This window comes from Leptodactylus fuscus, chromosome 7 (genome assembly GCF_031893055.1).
Source record: "Leptodactylus fuscus isolate aLepFus1 chromosome 7, aLepFus1.hap2, whole genome shotgun sequence".
Classification (NCBI taxonomy): Eukaryota; Metazoa; Chordata; class Amphibia; order Anura; family Leptodactylidae; genus Leptodactylus; species Leptodactylus fuscus.
This window is the reverse complement of record NC_134271.1, coordinates 114,604,757-114,628,813: the sequence shown is the minus strand read 5'-3', so window position 1 is coordinate 114,628,813 and position 24,057 is coordinate 114,604,757. Positions and strand designations below refer to the sequence as shown.

Here is a 24,057-nt window from a genome sequence, read left to right as displayed (position 1 = left end):
AACCCCAAACAAACTGCGCTTTTACAGCCATATCTTGAGCGTTGTAGCTGGATGGCATTCACTTTTATTAACTATGATGATGACCACTATACTGTGATCTTTGGCACAACACATATGTCGTGGCAGAAGTCACCAGGTACCCAAATGTAAAGGAAATCTACCACCAGGTTAATGCTGGACAAACCATCATCGGCATGAAATCCTACTGGGTCCCTCATGACAGAGAGCCATGTTATATGGGGTGATGAGTCCATTGTGGTGGATGTTCTTGCCCAACTGGGATTCATTGACAAGTCGCTCCCTGTTTGCCCTTAGGCTAAGTTCACATGGGGTCTTTTGGACCGGAACCTGACGCAGAGGCCGCCTCAGGATCCAGTCTAAAAGACGGGTAGCTGCGACTGAATGCCGGTGCACTGCACCGGTATCCAGTCGCGCACTCTGCTCCGGGTTAGGCCCAATGAATGGGCCTAGTCGGGAGGAGGAAGTGTCTTCAGGCCGAATCGCAAGGCGAAACGGCCTGAAGCATGAAAAAACATCTGACCGGCTCCTATTAATTTCAATGGGAGCCGTCTTTTTGCTCAGGATTTTGAGGCGGATATGGCCTCAAAATCCTGACCAAAAATCTCTGTGTGAACTTACCCTTAGGGAGCTCACCAAGAAGCCACACAGCAGACACTTCTCCCCGCTCCTGGCTACGTTTTTCTGTGGTTTGTGCATTATGAACCCAATGACTTGTTTCTTTAAACAACAAATCTGCAATGAGGCATTCTGCAAATTTTTCTTGTGATTGTCCTGCAGGATCTCAGGAGAGAACCCCTTACCATGAATGACAGATTATACATAAAAATGGCCACCAGAAATTTAAAGGGGGTTGTCTAGGATTAGAAGGCAGGGTCTCCTTCTGTACAAATGGCGTCATTCTCTCCATAACCTTTGTAAACTCAATTTACTTGAATGAGACGCAATATTAGACATTGTCCATGGCCAGAAGTGACCTCTTCTGTAAGATTTCCCATAATCCTGCAGAATTTATAGCTAAATTGACATTTCAAATAATTAAACTGCATTAAAATTGCCATTGAAAGAATGAATCGATTGGTTTCTGTCGCTGGTTCCTCCAACCTTTCACTGTTCAGAAATGCTCCAGTTTACGTGGCAAACTTCTCATGATTTGGTGACCAAGTCCTGGCATTGTTTTTCTAATGAAAGCCTCAGACTGTGTACCTGGAATAAATGGCTTACTTATATAATATACATACAGGTACTGCTTTACTCCGCCGTCATTCATTTATTAATCTAGACAATTCCCTAGAGCAGAAAGGTTCGATTTGTCCACCGATGTTATCAATAAGAGCTATCAGACTTTGGTATTAGTGGCATGTATGGCGACCACCATTGATCCACAGAATTGATAAAATCTACCCAATGCTATTCCCCCATTTGTCCGACTGTGACATTTTGGAAGGCCTAAACCACTGTATCCGTGTTGTAAACCGCCATGTTCTGCTGACAGTGAGGACCTGCAAATCCCTTCTTTTTATAGAAGATGTGTAATACTTCTAGATTAGCTAAAAAAAGAAGAGCACCATCTTCAGGCTGAACACAGACAATTTCTTATTTCAGCATACAAGGAGTCTAAATGGGCGATTGACTGTAAACTTAGATTTTGTAAGAAAATTAGTAAAATTTATTATCAGCATATAAAACACAGTAGAGTACTATATAGAGAGATGGCTGCTAAGGTGTCACATTGTATAGGGTTAGATTAGGGTGTTGTGATTTGATGATAGTGCAGATACTCCTCTGTACGTGGAGGTGATCACTATGGCTGCTTTCGCAGGAGCAGAGGTTTTATCAGTATTCTATCCAATTTTTCTATTTGTAATATGGAGCTAATGTTCTTCTATAGGGCTATTCACATGGGTATATAAAACATGTGTATATCATAAAAAAGCGGCATGCGCTAATTTCATCTGTTTTTTAGATGGAAAGTCCCAATGATATCTATGAGGAGTGATGTGAACTGTATGCAGCCTGTCCGTCATCCACGTGTCATCTGTATTGTGTTAGTTGCTGTCTCTATTGGCTTAGTTTCTTTCCTTGAACCCATGTGTATTACTGTTCTGTAAAACTGATGCAATATCATTTGTAATAGACATATACCAATACGCCCATGTCAATCAGTGATAGAGGTGAGTATTAGTATCGCAATACTGCTGCAAATGGTACGGCAAGTGAGTACACATCTCCATGCATATGAACAATACTGGGAGCCACACAGACCTGGGGTGGCAGATCTGCAGGGATCACAGTTGTTGGACCCCTGCAAATCTAATATAGAATATGTCATCAATAACACCTTACAGTCACCGTTGGGACTTGAGATTCATATGAATGCGGCCTCCTCTAATACTTGTTGTACTTCCTATACGAGATGTACTAAGCCTGTTTAGTGCAGTGCACCATCTACTCACTTTTGGGCTGAGGAAGCTGCTTTAACTCTTTCCTAACCAGGACCAGTTTCAAAGTGTATTCTCAGAACTGTAATAAACCTAATATACTGTTAAAATACAAAAGGTCTAAACTATGGAATAGAAAAGTATTATTTAATACAAAGACTACTCTTTGATAAGATAGAGAAGGCTGGATGTGATCTCCATAATCCTTCACTATGCAGCATTAGATATCATTGGAAGTGGATGGCAAAAGTGTAAACTGCAGCAGAAGTGTCTGAGTACTCAGGGGACTTACTAGGTTTTATTTTGGCAGCTGACAGACTTGTAAAATACTCGAGACACCAATATTTGCAGGTCAAATGGAGACGTTGCTTGTTAGGCTACTGTTATTGAAGTCTGTTGGTCTGATAGGTCAAAGCAATGAACTTAAATACCAAAAGACTGACAGATGCAAATGGAGCACTCTCTATTAATCTCCATTCACTGCAATGCCAAAAACAAGATGGACACTTTCTTCCATATTCTTTGCTTACTTTTTTAAATGGAAGGCAGATGAGAGCAATGGACTTCAATAATGGCTGTCTGAAAGTACCCTTAGGGAGCCTGCACACCTGTACGTAAAATTTGTCCAGAATGAGGGCGTAAAAACCAGCTCCCATTGATTTCTATGGGTGCCGACATACGTGCGCTAACCATTGAAATCAATGGGAAGTTTTTTTTCCCTATTGCTTTCAATGTGATATGCGCGTATGCCGACACCTATAGAAATCAATGGGAGCTGGTTTTTACGCCCTCATTCTGAACAAATTTTACGTACAGAATGAGCGGACCGTAACTCCGTGTGCAGGCTCCCTTAGTCTGCACTGTATGAATCTCTCTGTATGAATCTCTCTCACAAATGTTAAGAAGCATGAAGATAGAAAAAGATGGTGCAGAATTTGCCTCTTAGAACCGTCATTATTTATGACAATTGTTATGCGTTGTGCAACATGTTTTTAAGGCCTGGTTCACATCTGCATTTGCTATTCCGTTCGGGGAGTCCGCATAGGGACCCCCGAACAGATTGACAAGCTGTGAGCACTGAAAGCACATGGACCCCATAGACTATATTGGGGTCCGTGTGCTTTCCACGGAGTTTCCGCTCGAGTCATGCGGACAGGAAAGTAGTTCATGAAGTACTTTACTCTCCACATGACTTGTGCGGAGACTGCGCAGAAAACACACGGACCCCATTACAGTCTACAGGTTCCATGTGCTTTCATAAGCTCACCGCTTATTAATACGATCGGTACTTCTTTCGGGGGTCCCCATACTTACTCCCTGAATGGAATAATGAACGCACATATGAACCAGGCCTTGGTCACATCAGAACTTGCTTCTGTGTCCTACATGAAGACTTCACCAAACAATCTTCACCAAACCCATTTGACAGTGCAAGACAGAGCAAATACACTGTCAGGTGTGAAGTCCTCCACCCGTCCAGTGATGACCCTCTGCAATGGAGGACCATTCAGTTGACAGTATTCTTGCATCGGTAACCTAATGGACATCTTCGGAATGGAGAAAAAAAAAAATAATGTATTGGTGTAACTCGGCTAAATCCTCTGCTATCAGTATATACAACTCAAGCGTTCCGAGGACATGATAAGTGCTTGTCCCAGTGATTTTTTTCTAACGTAACCTTTATTTCTACAACAGCTTTGCGAAATTTGGCTGAGAATTTCCATAGTAACCCCTACCAATTCAGGAAATGTCAGCCATCAGGTGGCGACTACATATTGCTTCACCCCATCCATCCATTACAACTGATTTCTACGGTCATTTGGTACCGTACCTCTACTTATAACCCTCCTATACTTCTATCTACTGTTGTGTATAAAATGTCAATGACATGAACAAAACATTGCACTAGTGTGATGGTATAGAAGTACTCAACGATCATAATATAGTTCAGACATGCTTTTCCCCCTTGCGATTATACTGTATTAGTATACTATGTAGGTGCTGTTGTTCATTATTCAGCTTCTGAGACTATTGATACCGTCTTGTGGTGTCTTGTGGTGCATTTGTCTAGGTTTGTGGTTAGGCATATAGATAGAAGAGTATTTGCGTGTACACATATATTAATATATATTTATACCCATCCTTCTCGCTGGTGCCTTTATGTCTTACCCTTCAATGACATCTTCTAGAACTTCCAAACAATTGAGACATCTTGCTTTTTAATCAATATAAGCTTTACAACCTCACGTGTGAAAGGACAAAACTCCCTCCTGCCAGAAAACCCCTAATAAAGCTTTGTATAGAAGGAATACATATCCACATAAATTAGATAAAAATATATTTCCCTGTAAAATTCCTTTGCAAGTCATGAAATTGAAGGTGACGCTGAAAATGGCGGATGAGAAACTGGCATCTTAATCTTGAGTCGCAAAATCTAAAGGTCTTGTATACAAAAATAAATAGAATTTAGTCTTCTAAAGGAACAGTAATACAGTATATTGGGGGTAAAGCCTCCTTATATACAATTGAAAGGAAAAGAACAGGAAGGTAACAAAGTGTAGTAGACCAACCACAGCTAAATCCTATGTCCCGATGCCTGTTCTTTCTGGATGACCTGGTAGGACACGGGCATGGAGGGAAATGGGAAGTGAGATGGGTCATCCCATAAGACTTACACATTAGAGAGGTAAACTGACTGCCAATATCAAACCACACTGGTATCCAGCAACAAGTGAATACAGCTACTGTAAGTATATACAAAGGTTTACAAGCTTGGATAAGGTGACCACTAGTCGTCTTCTCTTTTCCTCTCTCCGTACAAGGGTTGTGTAAACTTGGAGGTCCCAGTGTGCAATATAGCGGTGCTACAGAGTTACACTGAAGGCGTCTTTGCTTTTCCTTTTCCCAGTTTGCAGTGAGATTACATAAAAACCATAGGACAGATATTTAGCTACCACTGTGTCATCAGTTTCCAAATTGGGATTATTGAGATCGGTTTCAATGGCTGAGTATAAATACGAAATAAATACAAAGGATTGTTTAAAGCGACAAACAAAAAAACCCAACAAAATAAAGATTTCAAATAAACCAGAAATAAGGAAATTCTTGCTGGTTGTAACCATTCGGTTATTATGCCATTGGTCAAAGTGTGATGTTGCCTGGTACCCTGGGTGGCACAAATAGCTTCATTTTGCTATTGTCATTAAAACGTGACCAGTATTTAAAGTGTATCCACTGTCCTGTTACAGTATATGTTGGCTAGAAAGCGCTCTCTTTTTGCTTCTTGATCGGGTTCTCAGAAATTCAGAGTACCGCTGTTTGTCTTAATGCACGTCAACCATTGATACAAGTCAGAAGGTCCTTTGGATTGTGATATCATTAATCTCCAGCAGTTGTAGAGATGCAATTGGATTGGCTGGTATCCCTTCTGCAGTGGAGATGCTCCTCAAGGAGACTGCCGACAGATGAAGGCGGCGGTTTTCGTTGCAGGCTTGCTTGGCTTCGATTAGAACCCTTTGATATAACAGTAGGCTTCCAGAGTAGCAAATAAGATGTAAAGTAGCCATAAGGTTACAAAGAGCAAAGTTGTAGCAAGTCTGCAGCCCCTTGGGCCACCCAGTTCCCCACCTATACTAGGCCGCCTCCTATACAGCAAGACGCTGATGCAGACAAATGCAAAGATGGTAAAGAGGGTTACTGAGAAGGCTAAGGTACCAGCTTGCACATGGAATTCTTGTCCCTGGGAAGCCCAGTAGATGGCAGCCACAGACCATGCTATGCCAATACCCAGGAATACATTAACAGCATTGCTCCCGGTCACGTTGCCAATTGAAGCATCTGCATACACATCCTGTGTAGCAGCCACTTTGCTTGCAAATGTATCTAGAAAAGAAAATAATACATGAATAAATAAATATACTGCTTTCTGGGGTCTCAGATTAGGCTGGCTATACAGATGAGATCTCAGACGACCTATGATGGGTTTGTTATAAAGAATGATTCCACTATGAATATTATCAACTAACATTGGCCAAACAGGGGGGCACGTTATCTGCAAAAAATAAAAAAACAAATACTAACAGCCAGCGAAAAATACCCAGAATGGCCAATATGTTTTCAGTAGGCCATATATGTACTGATACGTTGTAGCTTCTACATGGTCACGTACCATCCGAAATTGGCCATTTTGGCCACTAAAAATCCAATGTGTGTGGCCGTCTTTACTAGTACAGACAGAATTATGTCTTTATCTGCATATTCAGTGTTTAGATAATCCTTCTACTAGGGCTGGGCTGTTTTTGTCTAAAAGTAAAATCTCAATTTTTGTTAAACTTAAAGGGGTTGTCCAGTTTCAATCAAATACTGAGAGACAAATATTGTTGTTTAAATACTGAAAAGTTGTACAATGTTCCAATATACTTTCTATTCCTCACAGTTGTCTAGATTTGTGCTTGCTGTCATTCATTCTGTTACTTCCAGGGGATAAAAATGAGTCTATAGTCATTTGATATACAGTCCCTGGTCGTGTGATATACAGTCCCTGGTCATGTGATGGTCACCCAGGTGTACAGCTAGTTACAGTCACGGCACAGTAATCAGACATCTGCCTGGTAATGAGCTGTACACCTGTGTGCTTATCACATGACCATGGACTGTATATCACATGGTCCGAGTTTTATCTACTGTAAATAAACAAAGCAAGCAGAGATGTAGAAAACCATGAGGAATTGATAGGAAGTATATTGGAAAGTTGTAGAACTTTGCATTATATAAGCAATAACCTTCATCTCTCAATATTTGTCTGAAACTGGACAACCCCTTTAAGGACAATTTTCAAGTTTAATTTTCGTGTCTTTTCTTAATGAAACGAAAATAGTACAATGAGTTGGAATGGGGGGTGAGTGAGATATATTTGATGCTGGCTTCCTCGTCCTACCACCCATCTATTGACTACAGTAAAGATATTGTGGATCAGACCTTGCAGCAGGAGGACAAAACCTGCTGTGAGGACTACAAACTCCATAGAGGAGCTAACATTGATTCTGATGAAAATTAGAATCCTGCTTCTTCTCTCTACTACGTATGTATATAGGACTTCCATCTTCAGTGTGTGTCCCTTCAGCTGTTGAAGGGAGATGTAGTTTTCACCTTAGATATCTTACTGACTCCTATGAGACGTTTACATGCCTTTCTGCAATTCTGAGAAAATAATTGACAAATCATACACCTGGAATTTTGTGGTATTTTGGAATATTTGTTGCAAGCTAGATTTATGTTTAAGGTAATTCAGGGCAGGTTCACACCTGCGCCCTTTCTCCGCTTTAGCCAATCCGGTGGGTTTCCGTGTTCTGCCCTGAGAAACTGGACAGGGGGCAGAAACCCAACGGTCAGTTTTCAAAACCATTCACTTGAATGGGTTTGCAAAGTGACCGCCCATATGGGTCTTGTGCCTGTCCACAGCGAAACTTTTTTTTTAAGCCGGACACAAAGTCAGACATGCAGAACTTTGTGTCTGGTTAAAAATAAAAAAGGTCTCGCCGCAGAGAGATAGAAGACGCATATAGGCGGTCACTATGTAAACCCATTCAAGTTGGGTTTCAAAACTGACCGCCGGGTTTCCGTCTCCAGTCCAGTTTCTCGGGGCAGAAGACAGAAACCCGCCGGATTGGCTAAAGCGGAGACCGGGCGCAGGTGTGAATCCGCTCTTACACTGAAAGTGGTTTTCTCATATACATGGTATATACATGGAATAGACGGCTACTGTACATGTCTGAGAACTGCTCCCATTACCATTCTTCAAGCTGTACTCAGCTTCGCTCAGGAGAGAACAGGTCAGTCGATTCAGAAGTCTAGGGATTGTCTCTGTCCCAGTGGCTTATCTTGTTCAGGCTTTTCCTTCCTGTCATTAATATTCAATCAACTAGTAATAATTATGTGATACAACCAATAATATTTATATGACTACTGTGGTCACATCATGTTTGCAATGTAGGTTTGGGAGAATTCCCGATGGTTGTACAAACATGTTTTGGCCTCTGGCTAGTATACTCTGCCCCAGACTACATTATTATGTATACAGTCTCTAGTACAGAAAACTATGTGTTACCCTACAGGTGATTGATACGTATGTGGAAAGCATCAAGCCCAAGCTGTACAGAAATATTCTTTTGTGTTGCCTAGCCTAATTGGCCACTAGATGTCATCTTATCTGAAATCCACGCACAATATTCAATATAGGTTGCAGAGTATGTATGATTTCTTAACATAAACATCTACATTAACCCCTTAGTGACCGCCAATATTTGGTTAGGGGAATACCCTGTTTCCCCGAAAATAAGACACCCCCCCCTTCACCTTCTGGATCACATACAACCAGAAGTCATGCCGGCGCTCCGCTAAGGAAGCATCAGCATGACTGCCGATTGTTCCCCGCTCCAGCCGCTGCATAAGACATCCCCCGAAAATAAGAAAGGTCATATATTTCGTTAGATAATTAATTATAAGAGAGTGTCTTATTTTCGGGGAAACAGGGTAACAGAACATCCTATCTTTATTTTGGGGTCAGCGATGCCTGATTTCTAAAGCACTTTTTACGTTTTACCACTTTTGCACAATAAAACCAATTTTATAAAATAAATATTTTATTTTTACATCGCCATATGCTAAAAGTCAGAACTTTTTAAAGCTACATCCACGTTTGCGATGGAGTATCTGTAGGAGACCATCACAAAAAAGTCCTGCACGTATGGCTTTTTCACCTTCCACTTCCAGTTTTAATACAATGGACGCCCGACAGACCCCATTATAGTCAATGGGGTCCACAGCACTCCACACGTAACTACTATTTTAGTATAATGGACAGGTGATGCTGGCATGAATCTAATTGTAATTTTTTAATTGAATGAGGCATGTACAGGCATATTTTTTGGGGTGCATACAACTTTATCATCACTGTTTATTTAGGATGAGGATTAGGAGGAGGAGATGAGATTAACACAAATATCAAGTTTTGTGTTTTTTTTAATTAATTTTCTTATGGTGTTCATTCTACATGTTCAATACAGGTAGATGTCCAATTTTTTGGGGCGCGGGGATACCAATTTGTTGATTATTTTATTTTTAACATAATAAAGCTGTGTTTGTTAGGGAAGAATTGTGATATGTTTAAATAATTTTCATTTTAACTTTTATAAAATATTTTTTAAAATTTTCCATTTTTCTTTCGTTTCACTAGAGGACTTGAACCTACAATCTCTTGATCACTTGTAAAATACCCTGTAATACTTCTGTATGTAGCTGTGAGGGGTCAAAGGGATCCACTTCCCTCTATCTAGCCACTTTACAAGATTGACTTTGTCAAAATTGGCCGCGGTATATAAAGGGCACATGGTCAATTTTTACTGTATTCTTTAGTTCTTCACTACTATATCATTATCCTTCACAAAATGATTGTAGCAGACATATTAAAGGAGTAATACAATTTCCTCCAAATAGGATTTCACTTACCAGGCACTGATGTGCCAAAGGCCACAAATACCACAGCAGTTACTGAATCCTTCAAGCCAATGGTGCAGCCAAAATGAGAAGCAAGATCACCGATGATGGCAGTGAGAATGCCAATGATAGCTATTGATACAACAAAACACGCCCATCCATTCAAATATTCCGTAGGGGGAACGCACGCAAAAAGTACTTTCCAGAACACGGTCAGAAAGTGCATAACATAGTCAAAACAGGATGGCAGCCGCTCCTCTCCGGACTCATCCTCATCTTCATCTCCAGCTACATTAATGACAAGAAAACAAGCTTATCAATGTGAATGTCAAATAAGAGTCTCACGGATTAGTCTCCTACACACAGTGTATCTGAGTCACATTCGAGGACTGATAGGGAGCCTTCACACGGAGTAAACGAGCGTGTATTTTTGCAAAATACATGTGTAAAAATAAGACTCCCATTGACTTCAATGATATTTTTTACACGTGTAAAAATACGCCTGTAAAATGTCATTGAAGTCAATGGGAGTCTTACTTTTACTTTTTTAGATGTGCATTTTGCAAAAATACATGTGTGTTTACTCCGTGTCAAGGCTCCCATATTCTGTATGTTATTAGAAAGCATGACAAAAAAAATCTGTCAAAGAGGAATTCCATAGTACATTGACCAGCAAAAGAGTAACAATGTTTAGAACTTGCAACTTTCAGGTTCTATATCTCACCATCCACTAAAGCTTACAACGTAAGACTAGCATCATTTTAGAGACAAACTTGGCTATTATTTTATTATTATGCTTACTTATATAGCACCATCATATTCCGCAGCGCTTTACAGATATTGTCAGTCACTGTCCCATATAGGGCTCACAATCTGCATTCCCTATCAGTATGTCTTTTGGTGTGTGAGAGGAAACCCACACAAACACAGGGAGAACATACAAACTCCTTGCAGATGTTGTCCTTGGCGGGATTTGAACCTAGGACTCCAGTGCCGCAAGGCTGCAGTGCTAACCACTGAGCCACCGTGCACTTACAACTATTTAGCATATGATTAGTTATGTAGTTATGATCCTTGTCATGTAACTGCATTGTTACTGTTTTGCACGTGGTGGTGATTTTCTTCTTGTATACTACAAATGACAACCATTACACAAGTCTGGAACGATGGCCTGAAAAAAATGTCAAGAAGCTTCAACTTCAATGTCATCATCAAAAGCATCGGCTCGAGTTAGCAAAAAGAGGAAGAAAAGTGGATAGTAGAAGATTAGAAATGGCTGTTTTGGAGCCAAGAGACCAAAGTCAATAGAATGGGCTCTGATGGGTGCAAATGGGTCTGGTAGGGAAAAAGGGGCTAATGGATTGAAAAATTGAAAGAACTGTCAAGTTTGGTGGAGGAAGCCTGATGAAATTGGGTTGTTTCACAGTCAAAGGCATTAGATACTTGAGGAGCGATGGTGATCTCAGTGCTGGGCTATATACGAGTATCCCATAAGACATGGTATGAAACGGACAACATAGTGTTCTACTAGGACAACGACCCGAAGCATATGTCGAGATTAGCGAAGAAAAAGTCTATTGACAATGAAGTAGAAGTACTGGATTAGTCCCCAGACCTCAACCCAATCGTATACTTGTGGGTAGAGTTGAACAAAAAGTGCTCAGAAGGATTCAGGCTGTGTTGAAAGTCAAAGGTGAATTAATAAAAAATTAAATTTAGATTTTTCAGAGCAAAACTGTAACAATGCAATTACATGACAAGAGTCTGTATAACTAATCATATGCTACATAGTTGTAAATCAAATTTAAGTATGAGATAGTCAAGATTGTCTATAAAATGATAGTAGTCTCTGTAGTGGACGGTGAGATATGGAGCCTGAAAGTCAAAAGTTTAAAAGATTGTTATCTTTTTGCTCATGCTAAGTATGCAGGCTTCAGTAAACCATTTTTTCCCGATTTATGCAGTTTACAGCACCATCACGTTAATGTTTATAGCAAAGGTTCAACATCTGGGTGTCCCTTGAAGTATCACTACACCAATGTCTTTTTATTCCTTGGCATGTTATAAAGATACATCATATAAATTGTAGACTGTGAATGCACTTGTTCCTTAGATGTTCAAGGGGTGACTCTGGTCCATGCTTATACTGCGTTTGGAGTAATGTGGAGTATGTTCCTGTGCATGTTTTTCTGTTGTCTCTCTTGTTTTCTACTCTCGTCCTCTGCACGTTGGATGGAGATTGATACCTCTCTCGACTTTCTGGATTTGGACTTCCTACTGGATGATTTTTGCAAGCTTTCAATTACTAATATGGACTTTGCAGCATGGTTTTTGGTTCTTGTTCTGTTTGACAAGATTTTTTGGCCCAAGATTGCTTTGGATTGTGTACCCTTTGCCATCTCTTATGTCTTGATTTTTCTTGTACTGTAATTTGTTATATACTTTCTCAATAAAACGAGTTTAATAAATTGTACACTGTCTACCAATAAGTATTTGGACACCCATGCAAATAAAGATATCTGCGGTCATGATGTACATCACGCCTTCTGCCGTTAAATAGGAAACAGCATTGGCATCAGTCGCATGCAAGATGCCACAAAGTGCAGAGTTGTCCGATTTCAAGAAAGGGGTAATTGTGGGGTACCACAGAAATGGTCGATCCTTAAGGGATATAGCAAGCGAACTGAATTACCCAAAATTGACAGTGGCCTATGTGATTATGAAGTGGAAGGTGAACGGTGATTGCCGGAATGTGCCCCGAGTCGGCAGACCCCTGAAACTGGTAGACCAACGAGTGCTGGCCAGAGAAACCGCACCCAACCGATGGCTCACATACACCAGGAGTTTCACCAGGCATCCGGGAGTATTGTGTCGATCAATACCATCCGTAAGGAAGCATCTGCTGGGTTCTACCAACTATTGAATTGGAATAAATGTTGTTTCTCTATTCCACCACACGTGTCCAAATACTTATTGGTAGTCAGTATAGTGAAGGTAAGCCTCATACCAATGGCTGTGCTATCCACTTGGTTTTGGTCCTCAGATATCAGACTGTCCAAAGTGACTCATATATGGACAGGAAGCTATGTTCTACCTTTATTTGTATGAGAGCCTCAACATTACTCTCATAGGAATGAATAAAGAAACTGAGGCATGCATAATATGGATTCATTTGAAGAGTCAGATTGTTAGCCACATGACACAGAAAACTAGAAGGAAGTGGATTACTCAGAGATACAGACACAAGTAAGATATTACCTTTCTGCTGGGCTGGTATATAAATAACATCTAAGAGGACCTTTCACCAGGTCTGAAAAACCCCAAAGACATATACTGTATCACCTGATAGACAATGCCACCCTGAGAATTTTGATGTTTTGTTTATCCAAATCCAAAGATATAAGCCCATTTTTGTCAAACATTTTATTCATTTTTTTCTAAAGCAAATGGTAAGAACAATCGCCCATTACATCAAATACAATGATACAGCACAATATCCGAGTAATCAAAACTGTGTACACAAGTATCAATGGTCGAACACTGCTGAACATCCAATAGAAATCTGGGAAAGTGTAACATATACCAATTTATATAACATAGAGCACCATGATGAAACATGCCAGTGAGATACTAAGAGAAATCTAGTAAAATGTGCTGAAATAAAACAGTGAAAAGGGTAAAATAAAATATAACATAAGGAGGTTCCACCAGGCCACTCGACATCTCTTACCTCAGGAATGGCGTCCTGCTAGGCTCTCCGGAAAAGTGGGGGGCTACAATCTGATCATCCACTTAACATACACATAAAGGGGTTATCCTTGGAACAGCCTAACCATATTCGATCTGCTGGGGATTTCAACAACCCAGGACCCGTGCAGATCAGTTGTTTGTTTACATCTCAGGAGTCATGCTGCTCACTTGCCTGACAAACTGCACTGGCAAATATAGGTACTCAGCGCTGCACCAAGACTTCAATCAGATCCCCACAGTTCTAATATTGATGGCCTATCCTAATGGTCGACCATTAACACTAGAAACTGTATAACTCATTTAAAAAGTTTCTATCTTTGGAATGGCTAAATGGATTTAGTTAAACAAAATACAAAAATGGTCAGGATGACAGCACCTATCAGATAATGTATGTCTTTGGGCTTTTCAGATCCGGTGACCGTTCTTCTGATAACAGGTGTCTGCGTATTACAAGGACAGCAATTCATTAGAATGCCCCATTAGAATCAGCCACTTGGTGGGGTCCTCGGATTGGGACCCAGTACAATTATCTCAGTGGCTGCATATTTAAAGGGGTTGTCTCTGATGAGGTAACCTCTTTAACTGCTTGAGCTCAGGGGAACTAATTGTGGGCAATATTCATAGATGAACATTGGCTGAACCCATTGATTTCACTGGGAACAAGCAAACATCTAATGTGCATACAGGTGCCCCAACTCTCCCTTGGTGTAAATATTGAGGGAAAGAAGGATCGGACAGATGGGTTTTTATGTACTCCTTTTGTTCTCAAGGAAGATAAGTTACTACCAGAGATGGCTACCAGCGGTTTAATCCCATCTGCTAATTTCAAATACATGCATACTTGAGTAAGCTTGCATATATGTAGAGATTGGCGACTCTTGGAAGATTAGTTTCAGGTATGGGCATTTTGCACAAAAGATTTGTTTCGAGCTGAACTTGTTGGAACAGAACTGAAAGTGAAATTATTATACTCTGCAGTCTCTTCAGATCCCAGAGTATAATAGGTAGAGGCTCAGGGGAGGTGTAAAAAGCTAAAGAACAATTATTATCTGGCGCTCTATATGGGTCCTCTTCTGGCCTCTTCCGTTCTCCTGGGTGATGTCATTCTCTCCAGTATCAGTGCTCGTCATGATGTAATGTTTGATGTGCCCCATGTGAACACTTAGGCTCAATCACAGACCTTAGTGGTGATCCTGGGACACATGATGTTACCCAAAAGGTCAGAAGAGGGCCCAGAGAGAGCAAATGATGCCTCAAAGAGGCCCAGCAGAGGTAAGGAAAAGTGAGTAGAACTGTTAGCCTCTAATATACTGTGGGGTCTGAAGAGATCTTATTCCTCTAACTTGTGAATTCGGCCACATCTACATATCCAGTTTGTATAACATAGACAAATATTGCTCTTATTCAGAATATGCTCTTTCCCGAGAAGTACATTCCATTTGTTTTATTAAAAAGATAACTTCAGACAATCTGTGCGTAAAACTTTTCCATGAATAGCAAAGAAGGCAGATTTTTAAAGTTCAAATACATTATAAGAACAGATTAGTGAAAATTGCATGTTCTGCTTTGAATTTCAATTATCTTTATATTTCAATAGCTTTGCCTATAGACCTGGAGAAGTAAATGCCAGGTAATCCGAATTGTGCCGTTCTGATTGCTAAGTCAGTCTGATAATTAAAATAATGTCTTCCTATACAAAACTTATTCCTCGTGGACTCGGCTAAAGTCGTACAACTGCCCTCTGCTTCCAGACTATTTTAGTACACCGGCAATTTAGCCTGTATGACGCCCATTGTGGCCGCTCAGCGGGAGTTGTCAGGAGTAGCCAGGCGCTTCTACACTATGCAGCTCTTGGGTATTCACACTTTTAGTATGGCAATGTATAATTATGTCTGATAATGGGATTGATTCATTGTGCCTTTTATTTCATGGAAATTGCTGCTCTAAAGAGTTCCATTTTTCTCCTTCATTTTACAAGGGACGAAACTAACCCCAAAAGGTTCAAGTGAGGATATGTATGACACACATAATCTCACATGGGGTCTTTTAAGGCAAACTTAAAGCCTTTACATCATATAAAGTGATTGGATGACATGGTTGCTTAAGGCCTAGCGCTCAGTGACAATTTCAATTAAAATACTGTGTTGTGAATGTAGACATATGTGAAACATTATAATATTGGTGTTGCTGTGTTATGGATCCATTTATGGATTTACTTCTTTACAGAGATACAAAGGTTATAAAAAAGGAAGTAAAGATGAAGCAAATCTTCAAACTCGAGACCTAACAAATTAAATAAAGTTTTAGCAAACTTTAACTTGACTTATATTTAATATATTGATATATTCAATATATTGTATCATATTTAGAGGTTTTCTCCAGCACCAAGTGTATTTTACATACTGATGACCTATCCAGCAGATAAGCCATTAGTATCTGATCTGTGGGGGTCCGAGACCCAGATTCCGCAGAGAACAGCTGTTCCAGTAATAAGAGCAGAGTTGCAGCCCCATCCACTCTATGGTAGAAGTTCTGAGGAAGTGCAACTCTGCTTCTGTTACTTGCACAGGAGCAGACTATGCACATGCGCCTCATCCACTACAGCTGCTTCCTGTGCACCGAGGTTGTCAACACTGCTGATCTACTCTGTTTCCACGAAAATAAGACACCCCCCCTTCATCTCCTGGACCACCTACAACCGGCAGTCATGCTGGCGCTCCGCTAAGGAAGGCCCCCTTCACATCTCAGGGACCTGGAGCAGTTTGCCATAGAAGAATGGTCTAAAATTCCAGCAGAGCATTGTAAGAAACTCATTGATGGTTACCGGAAGCGGTTGTGCGCAGTTATTTTGTCTAAAGGTTGTGCTACCAAGTATTAGGCTGAGGGGGCCAATACTTTTGTCCGGCCCATTTTTGGAGTTTTGTGTAAAATGATCAATGATTTGACTTTTTTTCATTCTCTTTTGTGTTTTTTCATTGCAAGCAAAATAAATGAAGATATTAATACCAAAGAGTTTGTACTTGCAATCATTTTCTGGAAGAACATGAGTATTATTTGACAGAATTGCAGGGGTGCCAATACTTTTGGCCAACACTGTGTGTATATATATATATATATATATATATATATATATATATATATATATATATTATATATATATATATATATATATATATATATATATATTATATATATATATATATATATATATATATATATATATATATATATGGGTCATTGTGGATCATTGCTGTGTGGTGAGAGGAACCTGAATGTAGAGACCAGCAGGGTAGTGAGGAGCATTGGAACAAAAAAACAACAGAGGTACGGTGAGGTACATCATTTTCTTATTTTTTTTATGCCATTCTGACTTGTTAAAAAATAAATAAATAAAATACTTGCTATGTAACCCTTCTAAAGAGGATCAGTCACCCAGTCCCGAATGCTAAATGCCATACATCACTTGATTGTTACTGCGCCCCTGATCTGTTTGCCATTTTTCTTTAAGAAATCGAGACATCCATTCAAAAGATACAACCCCTGGTTATATTTAAATTATATAAAAAATGCAAAACTGATCATGGGCACAGCAAGAATGAAATGACGCCTGGCATTTAGTGTCTTGTAGTTGTCGGGTCCTCTTTAGTTGCGCCCATGCCTCTTACCTGCGCTAACAGTAATTGCCTCCATGAACTGATCTCTCCAGGAATGAGTTCCTACCACCAGGGCAAGGTTAGTCTTCTTTATGAGCTTGTCCACTGTACTCTACCAGCAAAGTGATACAAAAAGCAATGGGTTAACAAACACAGATAACATCTACCCTGTAATTCTTAATAAGGTCAGTACTGGATATTATGCTGCAATGACTTTGACTTTTCTAGGGTTTTATTTTTATAGATCAGTTAAGTCAAATCACATAAGATCACAATGTCACTGCTTAAAACAAAACTAATAACTTTTAATGTGGTTGCCCTTAAAAGTGTGTGTCGTGGTCACAGTATCGTGCAGATTGCAATGCAACAATCATTAGTCTTATGTCATGGGGTCACAAGTTGCCATATAGCACTAGACTCGATCGCCATTTTACAGATTGTCATGTATATGCACTCACTTTGAATTCATAAGACTCTTCAATGACCACCTCCAGTTTTGGGTGCTCTCCTAGAATGGGTTTACCCATCTCTGCGATTCGTTTGGCTTCTTCTTCCTCGACTGACAGTTTCCTTTCTGCCAGTTCAACAGCTAGAAAACAGAAAGTTCATTTTCTTAGTCGTGTGTATATTATTCCTTACTTAGCACCAACATACAGTAGAGCAGTTCAGAGAGGTATTGTCAGCCCATTACAACCTATGTCCCAACAGTATCTTCTATTGGTATTGGTAAGAGAGCCCCACAGAGCAAGGGATAAACCAATGTGAGACTGAACAGTGGGGATCACAATGGGCTCAGACCAGATTCTCTGGAGTGCCGTAAAGAATATTAAAGTGGTTGTCCAGGCAAAAATGGACGACCCCTTTTACTTTTAAATCAGCTGGGGGCATTGAAAAAAATGTCCCCAACGCTCCGATGTCCCCCGAAAACTGCTGAGCGGGTCTCTTCTGGAGTTTCACTGAAGCCACTGATGGACCACAGTGGTCACATGACTGCTGAGGCCTATCAGCAAATAGTGTGCGATGTCACTACTAGAGATGAGCGAACACTAAAATGTTCGAGGTTCGAAATTCGATTCGAACAGCCGCTCACTGTTCGAGTGTTCGAATGGGTTTCGAACCCCATTATAGTCTATGGGGAACATAAACTCGTTAAGGGGGAAACCCAAATTCGTGTCTGGAGGGTCACCAAGTCCACTATGACACCCCAGGAAATGATACCAACACCCTGGAATGACACTGGGACAGCAGGGGAAGCATGTCTGGGGGCATAAAAGTCACTTTATTTCATGGAAATCCCTGTCAGTTTGCGATTTTCGCAAGCTAACTTTTCCCCATAGAAATGCATTGGCCAGTGCTGATTGGCCAGAGTACGGAACTCGACCAATCAGCGCTGGCTCTGCTGGAGGAGGCGGAGTCTAAGATCGCTCCACACCAGTCTCCATTCAGGTCCGACCTTAGACTCCGCCTCCTCCGGCAGAGCCAGCGCTGATTGGCCGAAGGCTGGCCAATGCATTCCTATGCGAATGCAGAGACTTAGCAGTGCTGAGTCAGTTTTGCTCAACTACACATCTGATGCACACTCGGCACTGCTACATCAGATGTAGCAATCTGATGTAGCAGAGCCGAGGGTGCACTAGAACCCCTGTGCAAACTCAGTTCACGCTAATAGAATGCATTAGCCAGCGCTGATTGGCCAATGCATTCTATTAGCCCGATGAAGTAGAGCTGAATGTGTGTGTTAAGCACACACATTCAGCACTGCTTCATCACGCCAATACAATGCATTAGCCAGTGCTGATTGGCCAGAGTACGGAATTCGGCCAATCAGCGCTGGCTCTGCTGGAGGAGGCGGAGTCTAAGGTCGGACCTGAATGGAGACTGGTGTGGAGCGATCTTAGACTCCGCCTCCTCCAGCAGAGCCAGCGCTGATTGGCCGAATTCCGTACTCTGGCCAATCAGCGCTGGCCAATGCATTCTATTAGCCCGATGAAGTAGAGCTGAATGTGTGTGCTAAGCACACACATTCAGCACTGCTTCATCACGCCAATACAATGCATTAGCCAGTGCTGATTGGCCAGAGTACGGAATTCGGCCAATCAGCGCTGGCTCTGCTGGAGGAGGCGGAGTCTAAGGTCGGACCTGAATGGAGACTGGTGTGGAGCGATCTTAGACTCCGTCTCCTCCAGCAGAGCCAGCGCTGATTGGCCGAATTCCGTACTCTGGCCAATCAGCGCTGGCCAATGCATTCTATTAGCCCGATGAAGTAGAGCTGAATGTGTGTGCTTAGCACACACATTCAGCTCTACTTCATCGGGCTAATAGAATGCATTGGCCAATCAGCGCTGGCCAATGCATTCTATTAGCTTGATGAAGCAGAGTGTGCACAAGGGTTCAAGCGCACCCTCGGCTCTGATGTAGCAGAGCCGAGGGTGCACAAGGGTTCAAGTGCACCCTCGGCTCTCCTACATCAGAGCCGAGGGTGCGCTTGAACCCTTGTGCAGCCTCAGCTCTGCTACATCAGAGCCGAGGGTGCGCTTGAACCCTTGTGCACACTCTGCTTCATCAAGCTAATAGAATGCATTGGCCAGCACTGATTGGCCAGAGTACGGAATTCGGCCAATCAGCGCTGGCCAATGCATCCCTATGGGAAAAAGTTTATCTCACAAAAATCACAATTACACACCCGATAGAGCCCCAAAAAGTTATTTTTAATAACATTCCCCCCTAAATAAAGGTTATCCCTAGCTATCCCTGCCTGTACAGCTATCCCTGTCTCATAGTCACAAAGTTCACATTCTCATATGACCCGGATTTGAAATCCACTATTCGTCTAAAATGGAGGTCACCTGATTTCGGCAGCCAATGACTTTTTCCAATTTTTTTCAATGCCCCCAGTGTCGTAGTTCCTGTCCCACCTCCCCTGCGCTGTTATTGGTGCAAAAAAGGCGCCAGGGAAGGTGGGAGGGGAATCGAATTTTGGCGCACTTTACCACGCGGTGTTCGATTCGATTCGAACATGGCGAACACCCTGATATCCGATCGAACATGTGTTCGATAGAACACTGTTCGCTCATCTCTAGTCACTACCTGTGACATCATGAAACTCTTCCTGAGGCCATTGATTGGCCACAGCAGTCACATGACTGTTGAGGCCAATAAGTGGAACTCCAGAAAAGGCCCATTCAGCAGAAGGACCGGACTGCTTGGAGGACATTGCAGCATCGGAGACAGGTGAGTATGATTTTTTTTTCCTTGCCCCCAGCTGGTTTAAAAGTTAAAGTGGTTATCCAATTTTGCATGGACAAGCCCTTTAAGCACAAAGAAGAGTTTCCAAAATAATTTTTTTAGGACTTGTCATTTAAAGGGAGTCTGTCAGCAGGAAAATCTAAAACAGTACCTTGTACGGCACCTTCTACATTTTCCCCATTCATTTTTTTATGAGGCTGCCATAGAAAGCTAAGTTCTGTACTTTGCTACCTTCAACTGTGCCAAAGAAGTGCATGGAGCAGCCACTTCATTCATACAGGTACAAGTGACCCCTGTTCTTTTGACTGGTGGGTGTTCCAGGAGTCAGACCCCCATCTACTAGACAGATCATCTCTATCCAAAGCATAGGAAATAACTTGAAATGATCAGAATACCCCTTTAAGTGATGGAAGGAACACTAGAGAATAAATCTGTCTAAATGGGTTAAGTGCTTCTTATTTCCCAGCAGTGATTCTGTTTTCAATTATTTCTAATTAAGATTCTGAACATTATCAAAGAAATATTTTAAGTAATGTCAAGATTTGAGATATCAGGCAAGGATAGGCTTCCTACACGTTGCTTTGATTTAAAGGAACATGGGTAAATTAAGAATTTTAAGAACAAACAAATATTTAAGGACTTGTCAAGTGCAATACCCGGTCAAATGATCGGGGTGAAGGGAACATTTACTAGATTCCCCCAGCACCATCTCATACTCTCATTTAGCCAATACTCTATACTGCAGATTGCAGCCCCATGAAAAGCTAATACTCAGTGACTCCTACAGCGCTTTGTTTTTAATAAGTCTTTTATCTATGATCTGTAAAGATTTTAAGACGTTCTTTAAGTAAATCTGTCACCAGTTTTGACCCGCCCTAAGTGCTAACACCACTAGACAGGTGAAAAGACTACAACTGTGGAGATACCTATGTTGCCAGTCAAAATAATGAGAAAATACATTTATATGTATTTTAATAGGCAGGACAAAGACCTGGTATCCCTCTAAAACCTCTCCCCACTACACTTGGGCCCAGAAACCAAGAAGTCCCATAGGTCACCACACTAAGGCTGATTAAGTTTCTTTAATCTCCTTTCTGATTCTTTTGATGTAAATTTATTACTCCTGCCCTCTGATACTCTGAAAAGACAGTGGACGATTTATGATACATATGCTTCCACTGTCAGAAAGGGGGAACTAACCGTTTAAAGGCAAAAGTAGCTGTTGTTCAGCATACAGTCAACCAGGGATTCTATGATGGGATGTAAGGGGGTATGACTGTATGTGGAAATCTTAATGGCAGTCTGTCCCCAGACAGAGAAGGAAAGGGAAAGGTAAATGCAGCTACAATGTACTGTTGGGATGTGGCCGATGACTGTAAGCAACACAAGCTGAGCTTTTGAGCTGAGCCTGCAAACCTTTCAGGTTAGGGTAGGTTTGCTCTTTCTTTTTCTACAAAAATGATCACTAGCCAGAGAAAACAAGTCCCAGGACGCAGCAGGAAAGCAATAGTAAGATTTTTCTGTTCATCAATATTTCTTGTGCTACATTTGTATACAGTATGTGCTGTGTAGAATGTCACAGTTCTCAGGGAACACATTTAATGTACTTTACTTATCAAAGGAAAAGGGTTAATACCATGACAGGCGATGAACATAAAACCCTCTCATCACAACCCGCTCGACAGCAGTGATACATAACCTGCTAATCATGTGATATATTACATATGATTAGAGTGGCAAATTGTCCTCGTAGTCAGTGGGGGACAGTAACAGTGTCATGATAAGCCATCATTTTCTAGGAGTCATGCTGATACATCTGCAAATTGTCTGTCTAATCCAGGGTTATAAACTAGACCTGCTCCATAAATGATGATGGCATATTCACTATTTTCAGGGCAATTTAACTTGTATACATGTGGCATATTTTGTGTTTTACATAACTCAATAAGCATTAGTCAGGGTAGTTGGAGCGGGATGCGGGTGGCAAGGACTGGTTCACCATTACCAGGTCTAATATCTCTAATAGTGACTTGTCCAGCCAATGTCTTCTACACTAATATCTGGAAATGTATTTATTGGTTTCCTGTACTTAAAAGGGGTGATGGTCTAGCCTTAGCAACATCAGAAAGGGGTCAAACCCTCACTGATATTGGTGACCTATCATATGGATGGACTATAAATATCACATCTCGGTGAATGTTTTTAAAGGGTGGGAAATTGATATCAAACTAATGATAGCACATTGTAGGGATCTGTCTACACTTTCCAAAGATGCATCTGTTATTGGGACCACATGGTGGCTCAGTGGTTAGCAGTGCAGCCTTGCAGCGCTGGGGTCCTGGTGCTCAAATCCCACCAAGGACATAAAAAAACATCTCCAAGGAGTTTGTATGTTCTCCCTGTGTTTGCATGGATATCCAACCCATATTCTAAAAAGATATACTGATAGAGAAAAAAATGTACGTTGTGAGCTCTATATGGGGCTCACAATCTACATTATAAAAAAAAAAGATGCTTCTGTTATTCTGTATTTCAGCTCCATTTTCATGGATTTTATTCTCAGGCCTGGAACACATCTGCGTTCGGTATTCTGTTCAGGGAGTCCACTTGATTCCACATGATTTGTGTGGACATTGTACGGAAAAAACACCGACTCCATTATAATCTATAGGGTCCATGTGGTTTCTCTGCTAACCGCTTTTTAATGCGTTTGGTATTCTGCACCGGGGAGGGTCCCTAACCGGACTCTCCGAACGGAACACCAAACGCAGATATGAACCGGGCCTCATATAGATGAGTTGAATAGGGCCTTAGGGATGTTTCTTCTACTGCTGCGGCTTCACTCTCCACTCTAGATAACAGTTCCCAACCCACTGCTTGTGTAACATCTTCTGCTTCTTAATTTTGCTTACAGGTATGGGTGGATATCTAGAGCAGAGGTAAAAAATGGCCCTAAAGCCGTTTCAGCTACTTTGCACAAGAATAAAACACAGTTTGTTTGTTTTTTTATGAAAATGGAGCTGCAATGCAGAATAAGAAAGGCATCTCTGGAAAGTGCAGAAACTGCCCAAAAAGGTACTGCCATTTGTTCGAGACCGATTTTTCTTCTGACAGACTGCCTTTAAGATGTCCTTTCATTTAAAGCAAAGGAGCACAGGCCGATTGGCTTAGAAATGGCCAATTATGGCGGATTATGCTAAACACTGTTTATTTTTGCCCAGAACGTAGCCGATCTATTTTTGGCACGCTGAAGCCTGCCGTTGGCTGTCGTGAACAGATGTTCGCAGTACTATGTAAATTGGTTCAGTTCAGCTCAACACTTCTGACATCTCCGCAGCTCTAAAGTCTAATAGCAGCGTTCTTTACATCACCAAAACTTGTGACTGTGATCTTCGGCCTATGTACCGCACCTCCCAATGAACACATCTGGTGGTGACATTTTCAGAAAAGCCCTA

General features: G+C 41.2%; 1 protein-coding gene across 5 annotated transcripts in view; it reads right to left on the bottom strand.

Moving 5' to 3' along the window:
• Positions 1–1,664: 1,664 nt before the first annotated feature.
• Positions 1,665–24,057, bottom strand: part of SLC8A3 (solute carrier family 8 member A3) — a 229,836-nt gene continuing 207,443 nt past the window's right edge. For all 5 annotated transcript variants that reach the window (XM_075282880.1, XM_075282877.1, XM_075282878.1 and 2 more), the window contains 4 exons: positions 17,815–17,945; positions 17,369–17,468; positions 9,966–10,241; positions 1,665–6,341 (listed from right to left, as the gene is read on the bottom strand). In XM_075282880.1, coding sequence (XP_075138981.1) covers positions 5,965–6,341; positions 9,966–10,241; positions 17,369–17,468; positions 17,815–17,945 — 884 coding nt within the window. In that variant the 3' untranslated portion in view covers positions 1,665–5,964. The remainder of the gene's footprint in view (positions 6,342–9,965; positions 10,242–17,368; positions 17,469–17,814; positions 17,946–24,057) is intronic.